Below are 14,926 nucleotides of genomic sequence, written 5' to 3' on the forward strand. Positions count from 1 at the left end.
GGCTGCTGTAATAAATTACCACAAACTGGGTTGTTTACAACAAGAGAAATTTGTGCTCTCATACTGCAGGAGGCCGTAAGTCCAAAGTCAGGGTACTGGCAGAATTGGTTCCTTTTTTGAAGCTCAGAGGGAGAATCTGTTCCATGCCTCTTGTCTAGCTTCTGGCGGTTCCTTGGCTTGTAGCTACATAATTCCAATCTCTGTCTCTTTCTTCATTTAGCTCTTCCCTCTGTGTCTGTGTCTTCACATGGCATTCTCCTCTCTGTGGGTGTCTGTCTCTATGTCTTTTTTCCTCAGCTTATAAGGATACTAGTCATATTGGATTAAGGGCTTACTCTATTCCAATATGACCTCTTGTTAACTTAAATCTTAATTATATCTGCAAACACCCTATTTCCAAATAAGTTTACATTGACAGTACAAGGGGTAAGGAGTTCAACATCTTTTTTTTTTTTTTTGCGGGGGGACACAATTTAACCCACAACACAATTTAACCCACAACAACATAACCCACAACAAAATATGTCCTTTTCTTTGTATCATCTTTTTTTTTTTTTTTGCTGTACACGGGCCTCTCACTGTTGTGGCCTCTCCCGTTGCGGAGCACAGGCTCCGGACGCACAGGCTCTGGACGCGCAGGCTCAGCGGCCATGGCTCATGGGCCTAGCTGCTCCGTGGCATGTGGGATCTTCCCAGACCGGGGCACGAACCCGTGTCCCCTGCATCGGCAGGCGGACTCTCAACCACTGCGCCACCAGGGAAGCCCTGTATCATCTTTTATTGTTACCCATGTGGTATGTTTGCACATATGCTTCCCATAAATGTCTACAGAACTAATGTTTATAGATTACCACATATTATGTATTTTCCCCAAATAATTGACATAGACACCTATATATTTCATTCATAAGTCTTAATTTACCATTTATTTTGTAGTAAACCAGTGAAATTTTGTTTGCTGCTTTATATTAAAATTTCAATTATCCATAATCTATTAACATTACAAACATTTGAGGCAGTAACAACTGTTTATATAATATGAACTTTGTCTTGTTATTCTGCTTTTTTGTATTGCCCTTCTTTTGCCCTTGGTGTCAAAATTAATATTACAAACATTTGAGGCAGTAACAACTGTTTATATAATATGGACTTTGTCTTGTTGTTCTGCTTTTTTGTATTGCTCTTCTTTTGCCCTTGGTGTCAAAATTATATTAGCTTTATTAAAATGACTCTTGGAAGGGAAGTATACTCAGTGTTACGTTTTTCAAGCGTTTGGTAAAACTTACGTTTTAAATTTTATTTTATTTTTAGCTGTGTTGGGTCTTCACTGCTGCGCACGGGCTTTCTCTAGTTGCAGCGAGTGGGGGCTACTCTTCGTTGCAGTACGTGGGCTTCTCATTGTGGTGGCTTCTCTTGTTGTGGAGCACGAGCTCTAGGTGTGTGGGCTTCAGTAGTTGCAGCATGTGGGCTCAGTAGTTGTGGCACTCTGGCTTCAGTAGTTGTGGCTTGCAGGCTTTAGAGCGCAGGCTCAGTAGCTGTGGTGCACGGGCTTAGATGCCCCGTGGCATGTGGGATCTGCCTGGACCAGGGCTTGAACCCATGTCCCCTGCATTGGCAGGCAGATTCTTAACCACTGAGCCACCAGGGAAGCCCCTGTAAAACTTACTTTTAAAAACCACCTGAGTCTGGTGTTTGTCCTTCCTCTTCCTTCTTTCTTTATACATAATAAATGTATGGCTTAATGAATTTTCACAATGTTAACTCCAGGTCAAAAAATAAAATATTTTTAGCATTCCTCTTATTTCATGCCTCCTCCCTAAAAGTAACCACTATCTTGATCAGTCTGTCAAATACCAAGGTCTAATTTTATCTGTTTTGTGCCTTGTGTATTGGAGTCATATGATATGTGTTCTTTTGGGTCTGCTTCCTTTCACTCAGCATTATGCTGGGTCCATCCATGTTGTTGCAGGTGGCTGTAGTGCGTTCATTTTCATTATACTATATAGTATTCCACTTATTTATCTAATTCATTATTGATAGATACTTGATTGCTTCCAGATTTTGGCAGTTACAAATTTTACTTCTGTGAACATACTTGTAAATGTCTTTTGGTGCACACACGGTGCATATCTCTTGGTATATTTTCCTAGTTGCTGAGTACACATTAGTAGATACTGCTAGATAGTTTTCTAGTAGCTCATGGTCCTGCACATTCTTCCAACATGTGGGATTATCAGGTTTTTAAAAACTATTCGAGACATTCTGGTAGATGTGTCGTTTGGCTTTAATTTGCATTTCTCTGACGACTAATGAAAGTCAGCACCCTTTCATTTGGCCATCCCCTTTGTGAAGTGTCTATTCAAGCCTTTTGCCTACTGTCTCCTTTTTTATTGGATTGATTGTTTTTTCTTACTGATTTATAGGGGTTCTTCATTTATTATTTTGGTTACAAGTCCTTTGTCAAATATATATATTGCAAACATCTTCTTTTACTCTGTGGCTTGTCTTTTCACTTTCTTAATGGTGTCTTTTGAGCAACACAATACATACTTCGTTTTTTAAATTGTCCAATTTTTCCTTCATCATGAGTACTTTTAGTGATCTGTTTAAGAGATCAGTTTTTACCCCATGATCATAAAGATAGCTTCTTATATTATCATATAAGTACTACTTTATTTTACCTTTTACATTTGTATCCACAATATACCTAGAATTTATTTTTGTGTATGACATATGTATGACATAAGTAGGTCTCAAGATTCATGTTTTTTCTTTTAATTTAGATATCCAGTTGACCCCACACTAGCTCTTTTTCTCTTCCTTTCTTTACTTCTGTTTTTTATTTTTTTGATAAACTATTTTTTCTCATTGTTTTACACTGCTACCTTTGTTATAAATCGAGTATCTGTTTACTTGTGGGTCATTTCTCAACTCTGTTCTGTCATATTGGTCTGCTTTTCTCTTCCTGCACCAGTACCACAGTCTTCAATCCTGGAACTTTATAAAATTTTTGATATCCAGTGGAGTAAGTCTTCCCATCTTGTTGTTCTTCAAGATTAATTTAGCTGCTGTTGGCTCTTGGCATTTCCATATAAATTATAGAATCAACTTGTCCATTACCACAAATCTGAATAAGTTTATTAAGATTTTGATTAGTACTGCATTAAATCTATAGACCAATTTAGGGAGAATTGATGTGTTTATAATTTTCAAGCTTCCAGTAAAAAAAATGGCATATTCTTAATTTTCTATTAATTTTTCTTTAATTTAACTCTCAGAGTTTTACAGTCTTCTGTGATGAGGTCTTACACATCTGCATTTTATTTATTCCTAGTTATTTGGTGTTATTTGGTGCTAATGTCAATGCTTTAATTTTCTTTAAAGTTTCACTTTCTAATTATTTATCTTAGGATATAGAAATACAGTTGCCTTTTTATTTTTTTAAATTTTTAGAAATATCTTTATTGGAGTATAATTGCTTTACAATGTTGTGTTAGTTTCTGCTGTATAACACGGTGAATCAGCTATATGTATACATATATCCCCATATCCCCTCCCTCTTGCGTCTCCCTCCCACACTCCCTATCCCACTCCTCTAGGTGGTCACAAAGCACCGAGCTGATCTCCCTGTGCTATGTGGCTGCTTCCCACTAGCTATCTATTTTACCTTTGGTAGTGTATATATGTCAGTGCTACTCTCTCACTTTGTCCCAGCTTACCATTCCCCCTCCCCTTGTCCTCAAGTGCATTCTCTATGTCTGCGTCTTTATTCCTGTCCTGCCCCTAAGTTCGTCAGAACCTTTTTTTTTTTCTTTTAGATTCCATATATATGTGTTAGCATACAGTATTTGTTTTTCTCTTTCTGACTTACTTCACTCTGTATGACAGACTCTAGGTCATTCCACCTCACTACAAATAACTCGATTTCGTTTCTTTTTATGGCTGAGTAATATTCCATTGTATATATGTGCCACATTTTCTTTATCCATTCATCTGTTGGTGGACAGTTAGATTGCTTCCATGTTCTGGCTATTGTAAATAGTGCCACAATGAACGTTGTGGTACATGACTCTTTCTGAATTATGGTTTTCTCAGGGTATATGCCCAGTATTGGGATTGTTGGGTCATATGGTAGTTCTATTTTTAGTTTTTTAAGGAACCTCCATACTGTTCTCTGTAGTGGCTGTATCAATTTACATTCCCACCAACAGTGCAAGAGGGTTCCCTTTTCTCCATACCTTCTCCAGCATTTGTTTGTAGATTTTTTGATGAGGGCCATTCTGACCAGTGTGAGGTGATACTTCATTGCAGTTTTGATTTGCATTTCTCCAATATTAGTGAGGTTGAGCATCCTTTCATGTGTTTGCTGGCAATCTGTATATCTTCTTTGGAGAAATGTCTATTTACATCTTCTGCCCATTTTTGGATTGGATTGTTTGTTTTTTTGATATTGAGCTGCATGAGCTGCTTGTATATTTTGGAGATTAATCCTTTGTCAGCTGCTTCATATGCAAATATTTTCTCCCATTCTGAGAGTTGTCTTTTCACCTTGTTTATGGTTTCCTTTGATGTGCAAAAGCTTTGAAGTTTCATTAGGTCCCATTTGTTTATTTTTGTTTTTATTTCCATTTCTCTAGGAGGTGGGTCAAAAAGGATCTTGCTGTGATTTATGTCAAAGAGTGTTCTGCCTATGTTTTCCTCTAAGAGTTTTATAGTGTCTGACCTTACATTTAGGTCTTTAATCCATTTTGAGTTTATTTTTGTATACGGTGTTAGGGAGTGTTCTAATTTCATTCTTTTACATGTAGCTGTCCAGTTTGCGGTCCAGTTTTCCCAGAACCACTTATTGAAGAGGCTGTCTTTTCTCCATTGTATATTCTTGCCTCCCTTATCAAAGATAAGGTGACCATTTGTGTGTGGGTTTATCTCTGGGCTTTCTGTCCTGTTCCATTAATCTATATTTCTGTTTTTGTGCCAGTACCATACTGTCTTGATTACTATAGCTTTGTAGTGTAGTCTGAAGTCAGGGAGCCTGATTCCTCCAGCTCTGTTTTTCTTTCTCTAGATTGCTTTGGCTATTCGGGTTCTTTTGTGTTTCCATACAAATTGTGTGATTTTTTGTTTGTTCTAATGAGCAAAACAAAAATTTTTTGTTCATTTTTGTGAAAAATGCCATTGGTAGTTTGATAGGGATTGCATTGAATCTGTAGGTTGCTTTGGGTAGTATAGTCATTTTCACAATGTTGATTCTTCAAATCCAGGAACATGGTATATCTCTCCATCTGTTGGTATCATCTTTAATTTCTTTCATCAGTGTCTTGTAGTTTTCTGCATACAGGTCTTTTGTCTCTTTAGGTAGGTTTATTCCTAGGTGTTTTATTCTTTTTGTTGCAATGGTAAATGGGAGTGTTTCCTTAATTTCACTTTCAGATTTTTCATCATTAGTGTATAGAAATGCAAGAGATCTCTGTGCATTAATTTTGTATCCTGCTACTTTACCACATTCACTGATTAGCCCTAGTAGTTTTCTGGTAGCATCTTTAGGATTCTCTATGTATAGTATCATGTCATCTGGAAACAGTGACAGTTTTACTTCTTCTTTTCTGATTTGGATTCCTTTTATACCTTTTTCTTCTTAGATTGCTGTGGCTAAAACTTCCAAAACTTTGTTGAATAACAGTGGTGAGTGTGGGCAACCTTGTCTTGTTCCTGATCTTAGAGGAAATGTTTTCAGTTTTTCACCAATGAGAATGATGTTGGCTTTCAGTTTGTCATATATGGCCATTATTATGTTGAGGTAGGTTCCCTCTATGCCCACTTTCTGGAGAGTTTTTATCATAAATGGGTGTTGAATTTTGTCAAAAGCTTTTTCTGCTTCTATTGAGATTATCATATGGTTTTTTTCCTTCAGTTTGTTAATATGGTGTATCACATTGATTGATTTGCATATATTGAAGAATCCTTGCATTCCTGGGATAAACCCCACTTGATCATGTTGTATGATCCTTTTAATATGCTGTTGGATTCTGTTTGCTAGTATTTTGTTGAGGATTTTTGCATCTGTGTTCATCAGTGATATTGGCCTGTAGTTTTCTTTTCTGTGACATCTTTGTCTGGTCTTGGTATCAGGGTGATGGGGGCCTCGTTGAATGAGTTTGGGATTGTTCCTGCCTCTGCTATATTTTGGAAGAGTTTGAGAAGGATGGGTGTTAGCTCATCCCTAAATGTTTGATAGAATTCACCTGTGAATCCATCTGGTCCTGGGCTTTGGTTTGTTGGAAGATTTTTAATCACAGTTTCAATTTCAGTGCTTGTGATTCGTCTGTTTATATTTTCTATTTCTTCCTGGTTCAGTCTTGGAAGGTTGTGCTTTTCTAAGAATTTGTCCATTTTTTCCAGGTTGTCCATTTTATTGGCATGTAGTTGCTTGTAGTAATCTCTCATGATCCTTTGTATTTCTGCAGTGTCAGTTGTTACTTCTCCTTTTTCATTTTTAATTCTGTTGATTTGAGTCTTCTCCCTTTTTTTCTTGATGAGTCTGGCTAATGGTTTATCAATTTTGTTTATCTTCTCAGAGAACCAGCTTTTAGTTTTATTGATCTTTGCTATTGTTTCTTTCTTTTTCATTTATTTCTGATCTTATCTTCATGATTTCTTTCCTTCTCTAAGTTTGGGGTTTTTTTGTTCTTCTTTCTCTAATTGCTTAGGTTTAAGGTTAGGTTATTTATTTGAGATTTTTCTTGTTTCTTGAGGTAGGATTGTATTGCTATAAACTTCCCTGTTAGAACTGCTATTGCTGCATCCCATAGGTTTTGGGACATCGTGTTTTCATTGTCATTTGTTTCTAGGTATTTTCTGATTTCCTCTTTGATTTCTTCAGTGATCTCTTGGTTATTTAGTAGCATATTGTTTAGCCTCCATGTGTTTGTATTTTTTAGTTTTTTTTTTTTTTTTTTTTTTTTTTTGCGGTATACGGGCCTCTCACTGTTGTGGCCTCTCCCGTTGCGGAGCACAGGCTCGGGATGCGCAGGCTCAGCGGTCATGGCTCACGGGCCCAGCTGCTCCGCAGCATGTGGGATATTCCCAGACCGGGGCACGAATCCATGTCCCCTGCATCAGCAGGCGGACTCTGAACCACTGCACCACCAGGGAAGCCCTTTTTTTACAGTTTTTTTCCTGTAATTGATATCTAGTCTCATAACGTTGTGATCAGAAAAGATACTTGATACAATTTCAATTTTCTTAAATTTACCAAGGCTTGATTTGTGGCCCAAGAAGTGATCTATACTGGAGAATGTTCCACGAGCACTTGAGAAGAAAGTGTCTTCTGTTGTTTCTGGATGGAATGTCTTAGAAGTATCAATTAAGTCCATCTTGTTTGATATGTCATTTAAAGCTTGTGTTTCCTTATTTATTTTCATTTTGCATGATCTGTCCATTGGTGAAAGTGGGGTGTTAAAGTCCCCTACTATGATTGTGTTACTGTCGATTTCCCCTTTTATGGCTGTTAGTATTTGCCTTATGTATTGAGGTGCTCCTGTGTTGGGTGCATAAATATTTACAATTGTTATATCTTCTTCTTGGATTGATCCCTTGATCATTATGTAGTGTCCTTCTTTGTCTCTTGTAATAGTCTTTATTTTAAAGTCTATTTTGTCTGATACGAGAATTGCTACTCCAGCTTTCTTTTGATTTCCATTTGCATGGAATATCTTTTTTCATCCCCTCACTTTCAGTCTGTATGTGTCCCTAGGTCTGAAGTGGGTCTCTTGTAGACAGCATATATATGGGGCTTGTTTTTGTATCTATTCAGCCAGTCTGTGTATTTTGGTTGGAGCTTTAAACCATTTACATTTAAGGTAATTATTGATATGTATGTTCGTATTACCATTTTCTTAGTTGTTCTGGGTTTGTTTTTGTAGGTCTTTTCCTTCTCTGTGTTTCCTGCCTAGAGAAGTTCCTTTAGCATTTGTTTTAAAGCTGGTTTGGTGGTGCTGAATTCTCTTCACTTTTGCTTGCCTGTAAAGGCTTTAATTTCTCCGTCAAATCTAAATGAGATCCTTTCTGGGTAGTGTAATGTTGGTTGTAGGTTTTTCCCTTTCATCTCTTTAAATATGTCCTGCCACTCCCTTCTGGCTTGCAGAGTTTCTGCTGAAAGATCAGCTGTTAACCTTATGGGGATTCCCTTGTATGTTATTTGTTGCTTTTCCCTTTATGCTTTTAATATTTTTTCTTTGTATTTAATTTTTGATAGTTTGCTTAATATGTGTCTTGGCGTATTTCTCCTTGGTTTATGCTGTATGGGACTCTCGGCACTTCCTGGACTTGATTGGCTATTTCCTTTCCCATAGTAGGGAAGTTTTCAACTATAATCTCTTCAAATATTTTCTCAGACCCTTTCTTTTTCTCTTCTTCTGGGACCGCTATAATTCAAATGTTGGTGCGTTTAATGTTGTCCCAGAGGTCTCTGAGACTGTACTCAATTCTTTTCATTCTTTTTTCTTTATTCTGCTCTGCAGTAGTTATTTCCACTATTATGTCATCCAGGTCATTTATCTGTTCTTCTGCCTCAGTTATTCTGCTATTGATTCCTTCTAGAGAATTTTTAATTTCATTTATTGTGTTGTTCATCATTGTTGTTTGCTTTTTAGTTCTTCTAGGTCTTGTTAAACATTTCTTGTATTTTCTCCATTCTATTTCCAAGATTTTGGATCATCTTTACTATCATTACTCTGAATTCTTTTTCAGGTAGACTGCCTGTTTCCTCTTCATCCGTTTGGTCCAGTGGGTTTTTACCTTGCCTCTTCATCTGCTGCATATTTCCCTGTCTTCTCATTTTGTTTAACTGTGTTTGGTGTCTCCTTTTCGCAGGCTGTAGGTTCGTAGTTCCCGTTGCTTTTGGTGTCTGCTCCCAGTGGGTGAGGTTGGTTCAGTGGCTTGTGTAGGCTTCCTGGTGGAGGGGACTGGTGCCTGTGTTCTGGTGGGTGGGGCTGGATCTTGTCTTTCTGGTGGGCAGGGCTGTGTCCAGTGGTGTGTTTTGGGGTGTCTGTGAACTTAGTACGATTTTAGGCAAACTCTCTGCTCAGGGGTGGGGTTGTGTTCCTGTCATGCTAGTTGCTTGGCATGGGGCGTCCAGCACTGGAGCTTGCTGATCATTGGGTGGAGCTGGGTCTTAGCGTTTAGACGGAGATCTCTGGGAGAGCTCTCACCGATTGATATTACGTGGGACTGGGAGGTCTCTGGTAGTCCAGTGTCCTGAACTCAGCTCTCCCACCTCAGAGGCTCAGGCCAGACACCAGGCTGGAGCACCAAGACCCTGTCAGCCACATGGCTCAGAAGAAAAGGGGGAAAAAAAGAAAGAAAAAATATTATTAAAATAAAAAACACAAAAATAATAATACAAAAAAGAAGAAGAGAGCAACCAAACTAATAAACAAATCCACCAATGATAACAAGTGCTAAAAACTGTACTAAGGTAAACATAAAAATCAGAAACAAATCAGTCACAGACAGCAAACCCCTAGTCTACAGTTGCTGCCAAAGTCCACTGCCTCAATTTTGGGATGATTCGTTGTCTGTTCAGGTATTCCACAGATGCAGCGTATATCAAGTTAATTGTGGGGATTTGATCCGCTGCTCCTGAGGCTGCTGGGAGAGATTTCCCTTTCTCTTCTTTCTCCGCACAGCTCCTGGGGTTCATCTTTGGATTTGGCCCTGCCTCTGCATGTAGGTCGCCCTCAGGCATCTGTTCCCATCCAGATAGGACGTGGTTAAAGCAGCAGCTGATTAGGGGGCTCTTGCTCATTCAGGCCAGGGGGAGGGAGGGGTACTGTAGTTATAATTGGAACGCGGGGCAAGCCTGCGGTGGCAGAGGCCAGCGTGACATTGCAACAGCTTGAGGCCTGCCGTGTGTTCTCCTGGGGAATTTGTCCCTGGGTCACGGGACTCTGGCAGTGACGGACTGCACAGACTCCCAGGGAGGTGTGGATAGTGGGATTCTTGGTGGCTGCAGCAGCAGCGTTAACATTTCATGGCCATCTCTGCGGTCTGAGCTGATAGCGCAGCCCGCACCCATCTCTGAAGCTCATTTAGGCGATGCTCTGCTTTCTTTGGGCAGACAAGGTATCCCCTCTCCTCACGCACCCCGAAACAATGGTCTCTTGCCTTTTAGGCAGTTCCAGACTTTTTCCTGGGCTCCCTCCCAGCTAGCTATGGTGCAGTAGCCCCCTTCAGTCAGTGTTCACACAGCCAACCCCAGTCCCCTCCCTGGCGTCTGACCTCCAAAGCCCGATCCTCAGCTCCCAGCCCCAACCCGTCCCAGTGGGTGAGCAGACAAGCCTCTCAGGCTGGTTGGCACTGATCCTCTGTGCAGGAATCTCTCCGCTTTGCCCTCTGCACCCCTATTGCTGCGCTCTCCTCCGTGGCTCCCAAGCATCCCTCCGCCGCCCACCCCACCCCCTGTCTCCACTAGTGAAGGGGCTTCCTAGTGTGTGGAAACTTTTCCTCCTTCACAGCTCCCTCCCAGAGGTGCAGGTCCTGTCCCTATTTTGTCTCTGTTCTTTCTTTTTTCTTTTGCCCTACCCAGGTACATGGGGAGTTTCTTGCCTTTTGGGAAGTCTGAGGTCTTCTGCCGACGTTCAGTAGGTGTTCTGTAGGAGTTGTTCCACATGTAGATGTATTTTTGATGTATTTGCTGGGAGGAAGGTGATCTCCACGTCTTACTCCTCTACCATCTTGAAGGTCCCCTTTCCAGTTGCCTTTTTATAATTCACCTTATATCCAGCAACTTTGCTAATTTCACTGGTTAATTCTAATAATTTATCTGTAGGTTCTTTTGAAATTTCTATGGAGAGGTTTGTATCATCTATGAATATTGACAGCTTTATATCTGTTTGATAGAAATATAATCACATTAATGGTGCAGCCACTATGGAGAACAGTATGGAAGTTCCTTAAAAAAGTAAAAATAGAGTTGGCATGTGATCCAGCAGTCCAACTCCTGGCCATGTAGCTGGAGCAGACTCTAAATTCAAAAAGATGCATGCACCCCAGTGTTCATCGCAGCACTATTTACAATAGCCAAGACATGGAAGCAACCGAAATGTCCATCGACAGATGAATGGATAAAAGATGTGGTGTATATATACCGTGGAATATTACTCAGCCATAAAAAAGAATGAAATAATGCCATTTGCAGCAACATGAATGATCCTAGAGATTATCATACTAAGTGAAGTAAATCAGACAAAGATATCATATGATATCTCTTAATGTGTGGAATCTAAAAAATGATACAAATGAACTTATTTACAAAACAGAAACAGACTCACAGACATAGCGGAAAAAAAACCCCAACAAATTTATGGTTACCAAAGGGGAAAGTTGGGAGGATAAATTAGGAGTTTGGGATTAGCTGATAAAAACTACTACATATAAAACAGATAAACTAGGCTTCCCTGGTGGTGCAGTGGTTGAGAATCTGCCTGCCGATGCAGGGGACACGGGTTCGAGCCCTGGTCTGGGAAGATCCCACATGCCGCGGAGCAACTAAGCCCGTGAGCCACAACTACTGAGCCTGTGTGTCTGGAGCCTGTGCTCCGCAATAAGAGAGGCCACGATAGTGAGAGGCCCACACACCACGATGAATAGTGGCCCCTGCTTGCCTCAACTGGAGCAAGCCCTCGCACAGAAACGGGGACCCAACACAGCCAAAAATAAATAAATAAACAAACCAATGAACCGACATTAAAACAAACAAACTAACAGATAAACCATAAGGTCCTACTGTATAACACAGGGAACTATATTCAATATCTTGTAATAAACCATAATGAAAAACAATCTGAAAAACAATATGTATATTTATGTGTAACTGAATCACTTTGCTGTATACCAGAAGCTAACACAACATTGTAAATCAACTATACTTCAATAAAAAAATAATAATAAAATAAAATTGGTGGATAAAGAAATATGATCAGATTAAAAAGTAAAAAGAAACTGATGAAACTAGTTTTAATAATGTATTTTATTTTACTAAATAACTAAAACATTATTTCAACATGTAACAATATAAAAATTATTACTGAGATTTTTACATCTTTTTTCATGCTAAATCTTCTAAATTTGGTGTATTTTACATTTACAACACATCCCAACTTAGAGTAGCCATGTTTCAAGTGCTCAGTAGCCACATGTGGCCAGTAATTATAGTTTCGGACAGTGTAGGTCTAGACAGTGAGACAGACTTTTTTTAACAAACAGTTGTATCATGTGTAACTTTTTATGGTGTCACTGGAGAAGCCTCTACCGACTTGATCATATGTAAGTGCCAGGGAGAGATTAGGTTTTCAAGGAAAGTCTGAAAAGGTGTCATTTGAGTAATATCTTAAACTATGAATATAAACTTGCCAGGTGACCAAAATAGGCGAAGAGAATAACGTGTAAAATTGTGATGTTATGTAAGAGTAGAATTGGTTCAGAGACTTGCCCATATTTCAGTGAGGTTGAAAAATAGGTAATTATATGAGAGTGGAGGGTGGAGGGGAACACCAGTTCCCTGTGTTATGAGTAATTTATCAGTAATGATGGTTAACATGTTCCTTAAGATAAGTTTCCAGAAGTGTAACTGCTGAGTCTAATAGAAAGAATAAATGTATCCCCCGATACATACAGTGAGTCTCAAGGGTCTGCACTATTTTACACTGCCCCTAGTGAATATGCTGGTTTCAGTGCATACTCAACTGCAGTAATTAGCGTATTTTTTTGTATGTTCATTACTTTATTTTGCCTTTTGAAAATTTTATAGACTTTTCTTTTTTATTATTTTTTTTTTGTTTTTAAAAAATATTTATTTATTTATTTGGCTGCACCGCGTCTTAGTTGCAGCATATTATTTTTTAATTGAAGTATAGTTGATTTACAATGTTGTGTTAACTTCTGGTGTACAACAAAGTAGGTATTATATATATTCATTTTCATATTCTTTTTCCATTATGGTTTATTATAAGATATCAAATATAGTTCTGTGTACTATACAGTAGGACTTTGTTGTTTATTCTATATATAGTAGTTTATATCTGCTAATATCAGACTCCTAATTGATCCCGATCCTTCCCCTTTGGTAATGGTAAGTTTGTTTTCTATGTCTGTGGGTCTATTTCTGTTTTGTTAATAAGTTCATTTGTATCATTTTCTAGATTCCACACATAATTGATATCATATGATATTTGTCTTTCTCTGTCTGACTGCAGTTAGTATGATAATCTCAACTTTCATCTCTAGGTTGCTGCAAATGGCATTATTTCATTCTTTTTTATGGCTGAGTAATATTCTATTGTATATATATATACCACATCTTTTTTATCCATTCATCTGTTGACACATTTAGTGTGCTAAATAATTAGTATATTTTTAATGTGCTAACTTTGTTGTATTAGGGTTTTTTTTCCGTTGGTTACTGGTAAGGTTTTTTTCTTTCTTTCTTTTTTTTTGGGGGGGTGGCACACTGCGCGGCATGCAGGATCTTAGCTCCCCGACCAGGGATTGAACCTGTGGCCCCTGAAGTGGAAGTGCAGTCCTAACCACTGGACTGCCAGGGAATTCCAGGTTTCATATTTTTTTCTAATTAACATTGATGTATTACTACCATCTAGTTCTCAGATTCCATTCAAGCTTCACCACTTGTCCCAATAACATCCTTTACAGCAGAAAGATCCAGCTCTGAATCAGGCATCGCACTTCAGTCTTCCCTTTTCTTTGGGGGAATATCCTGACATATCTGAAGATTACAGTTTGGTTATTTGTAGAATATCTCTCCCAATTTGATTTTGTCTGTTTCCTCATGATTAGGTCTCTTTGGCAGGAAAATCACTTCTCATCCTATCAGGTGGTAGAGGACTTTGATTTATCTGATTATGAATGATGTTCATTTTGGTCACTTAATCAAGGTGATGTCTGCCAGATTTCATTGTTGTGATGTTACTTTTTCCTTTTGGAATTAATGTGTATTTTGTGTGCAAGTACTCTGAAACTATCCCATTCACTATCAAACTTTACATTGATTCATTCACTTATGTCAGTATTGCTTTATCATTTCTTATTTAATAGGTTATAATCCATTACTATCATTATTTGTTTTGATGCTGAAATTATCCCCAATTTGGTTAGTGGATGCTCCCTCAAGCTAGATCCTAGGTCCTTTTGTAATGCTTGATTTTATTTTTTATTCATTTATTTATCCCAGTTTTATTGAGATGTCATTAACATATAACATTCTATTAGTTTAAGGTGTACACATAATGATTTGATGTATTATATACTGCAAAATGATTACCACAATAAGTTTGGTTATCATCCATCACCTCACACAGTTACAAAAATTTTTTTCTTGTGATAAGAACTAAGATCTACTTTGTTGGCAACTTTCAAATGTATAATACAATATTGTTAGCTATAGTCACCATATTGTAGATTACATCCCCAGAACTTATTTATCTTATAAGTGGAAGTTTGTACCCTTCGACCACCTTCACAGTTTTCTATCACTCCCCACCCCCACTTCCAGAAACCACCAATCTATTCTCTGTTTCTATGAGTTTGTTTTTTTCTGTAAGATTCCACATATAAGTAAGATCATACAGTATATGTCTTTCTCTGTGTGACTTATTTAACTTAGCATAATGCTGTCAAGGTCCATCCATGTCGTTGCAAATAGCAGGACTTCCCCTTTTTATGACTGAATAATATTCCATTGTGTACATATACCACATTTTCTTTATCATTCATCTGTTGATGGACACTTAAGTCCTATATCCTTTTCTTATGTGTCTGTCATTCTTTGAGCACTTTGTTGCTCTCTGGCACAGGATATTCCAGATTCATCTTGTACTTTTTCTGCTCCAGGGCTGTAATTAGACAATTACTA

General features: G+C 38.3%; 1 protein-coding gene across 2 annotated transcripts in view; it reads left to right on the plus strand.

Moving 5' to 3' along the window:
• The window catches only part of SCAI (suppressor of cancer cell invasion), a 132,663-nt gene that overhangs the window by 50,263 nt on the left and 67,474 nt on the right, over positions 1-14,926 (plus strand). Inside the window, exons 3-4 of one of the 2 annotated variants that reach the window (XM_060153297.1) lie at positions 10,617-10,635; positions 12,164-12,172. The exons of the other annotated variant lie outside the window; for it this stretch is intronic. Coding sequence (XP_060009280.1) covers positions 10,617-10,635; positions 12,164-12,172 — 28 coding nt within the window. The remainder of the gene's footprint in view (positions 1-10,616; positions 10,636-12,163; positions 12,173-14,926) is intronic. 2 annotated transcript variants of the gene reach the window in all.

The sequence above is a fragment of the Lagenorhynchus albirostris genome, chromosome 7 (assembly GCF_949774975.1).
Source record: "Lagenorhynchus albirostris chromosome 7, mLagAlb1.1, whole genome shotgun sequence".
Taxonomy (NCBI): domain Eukaryota; kingdom Metazoa; phylum Chordata; class Mammalia; order Artiodactyla; family Delphinidae; genus Lagenorhynchus; species Lagenorhynchus albirostris.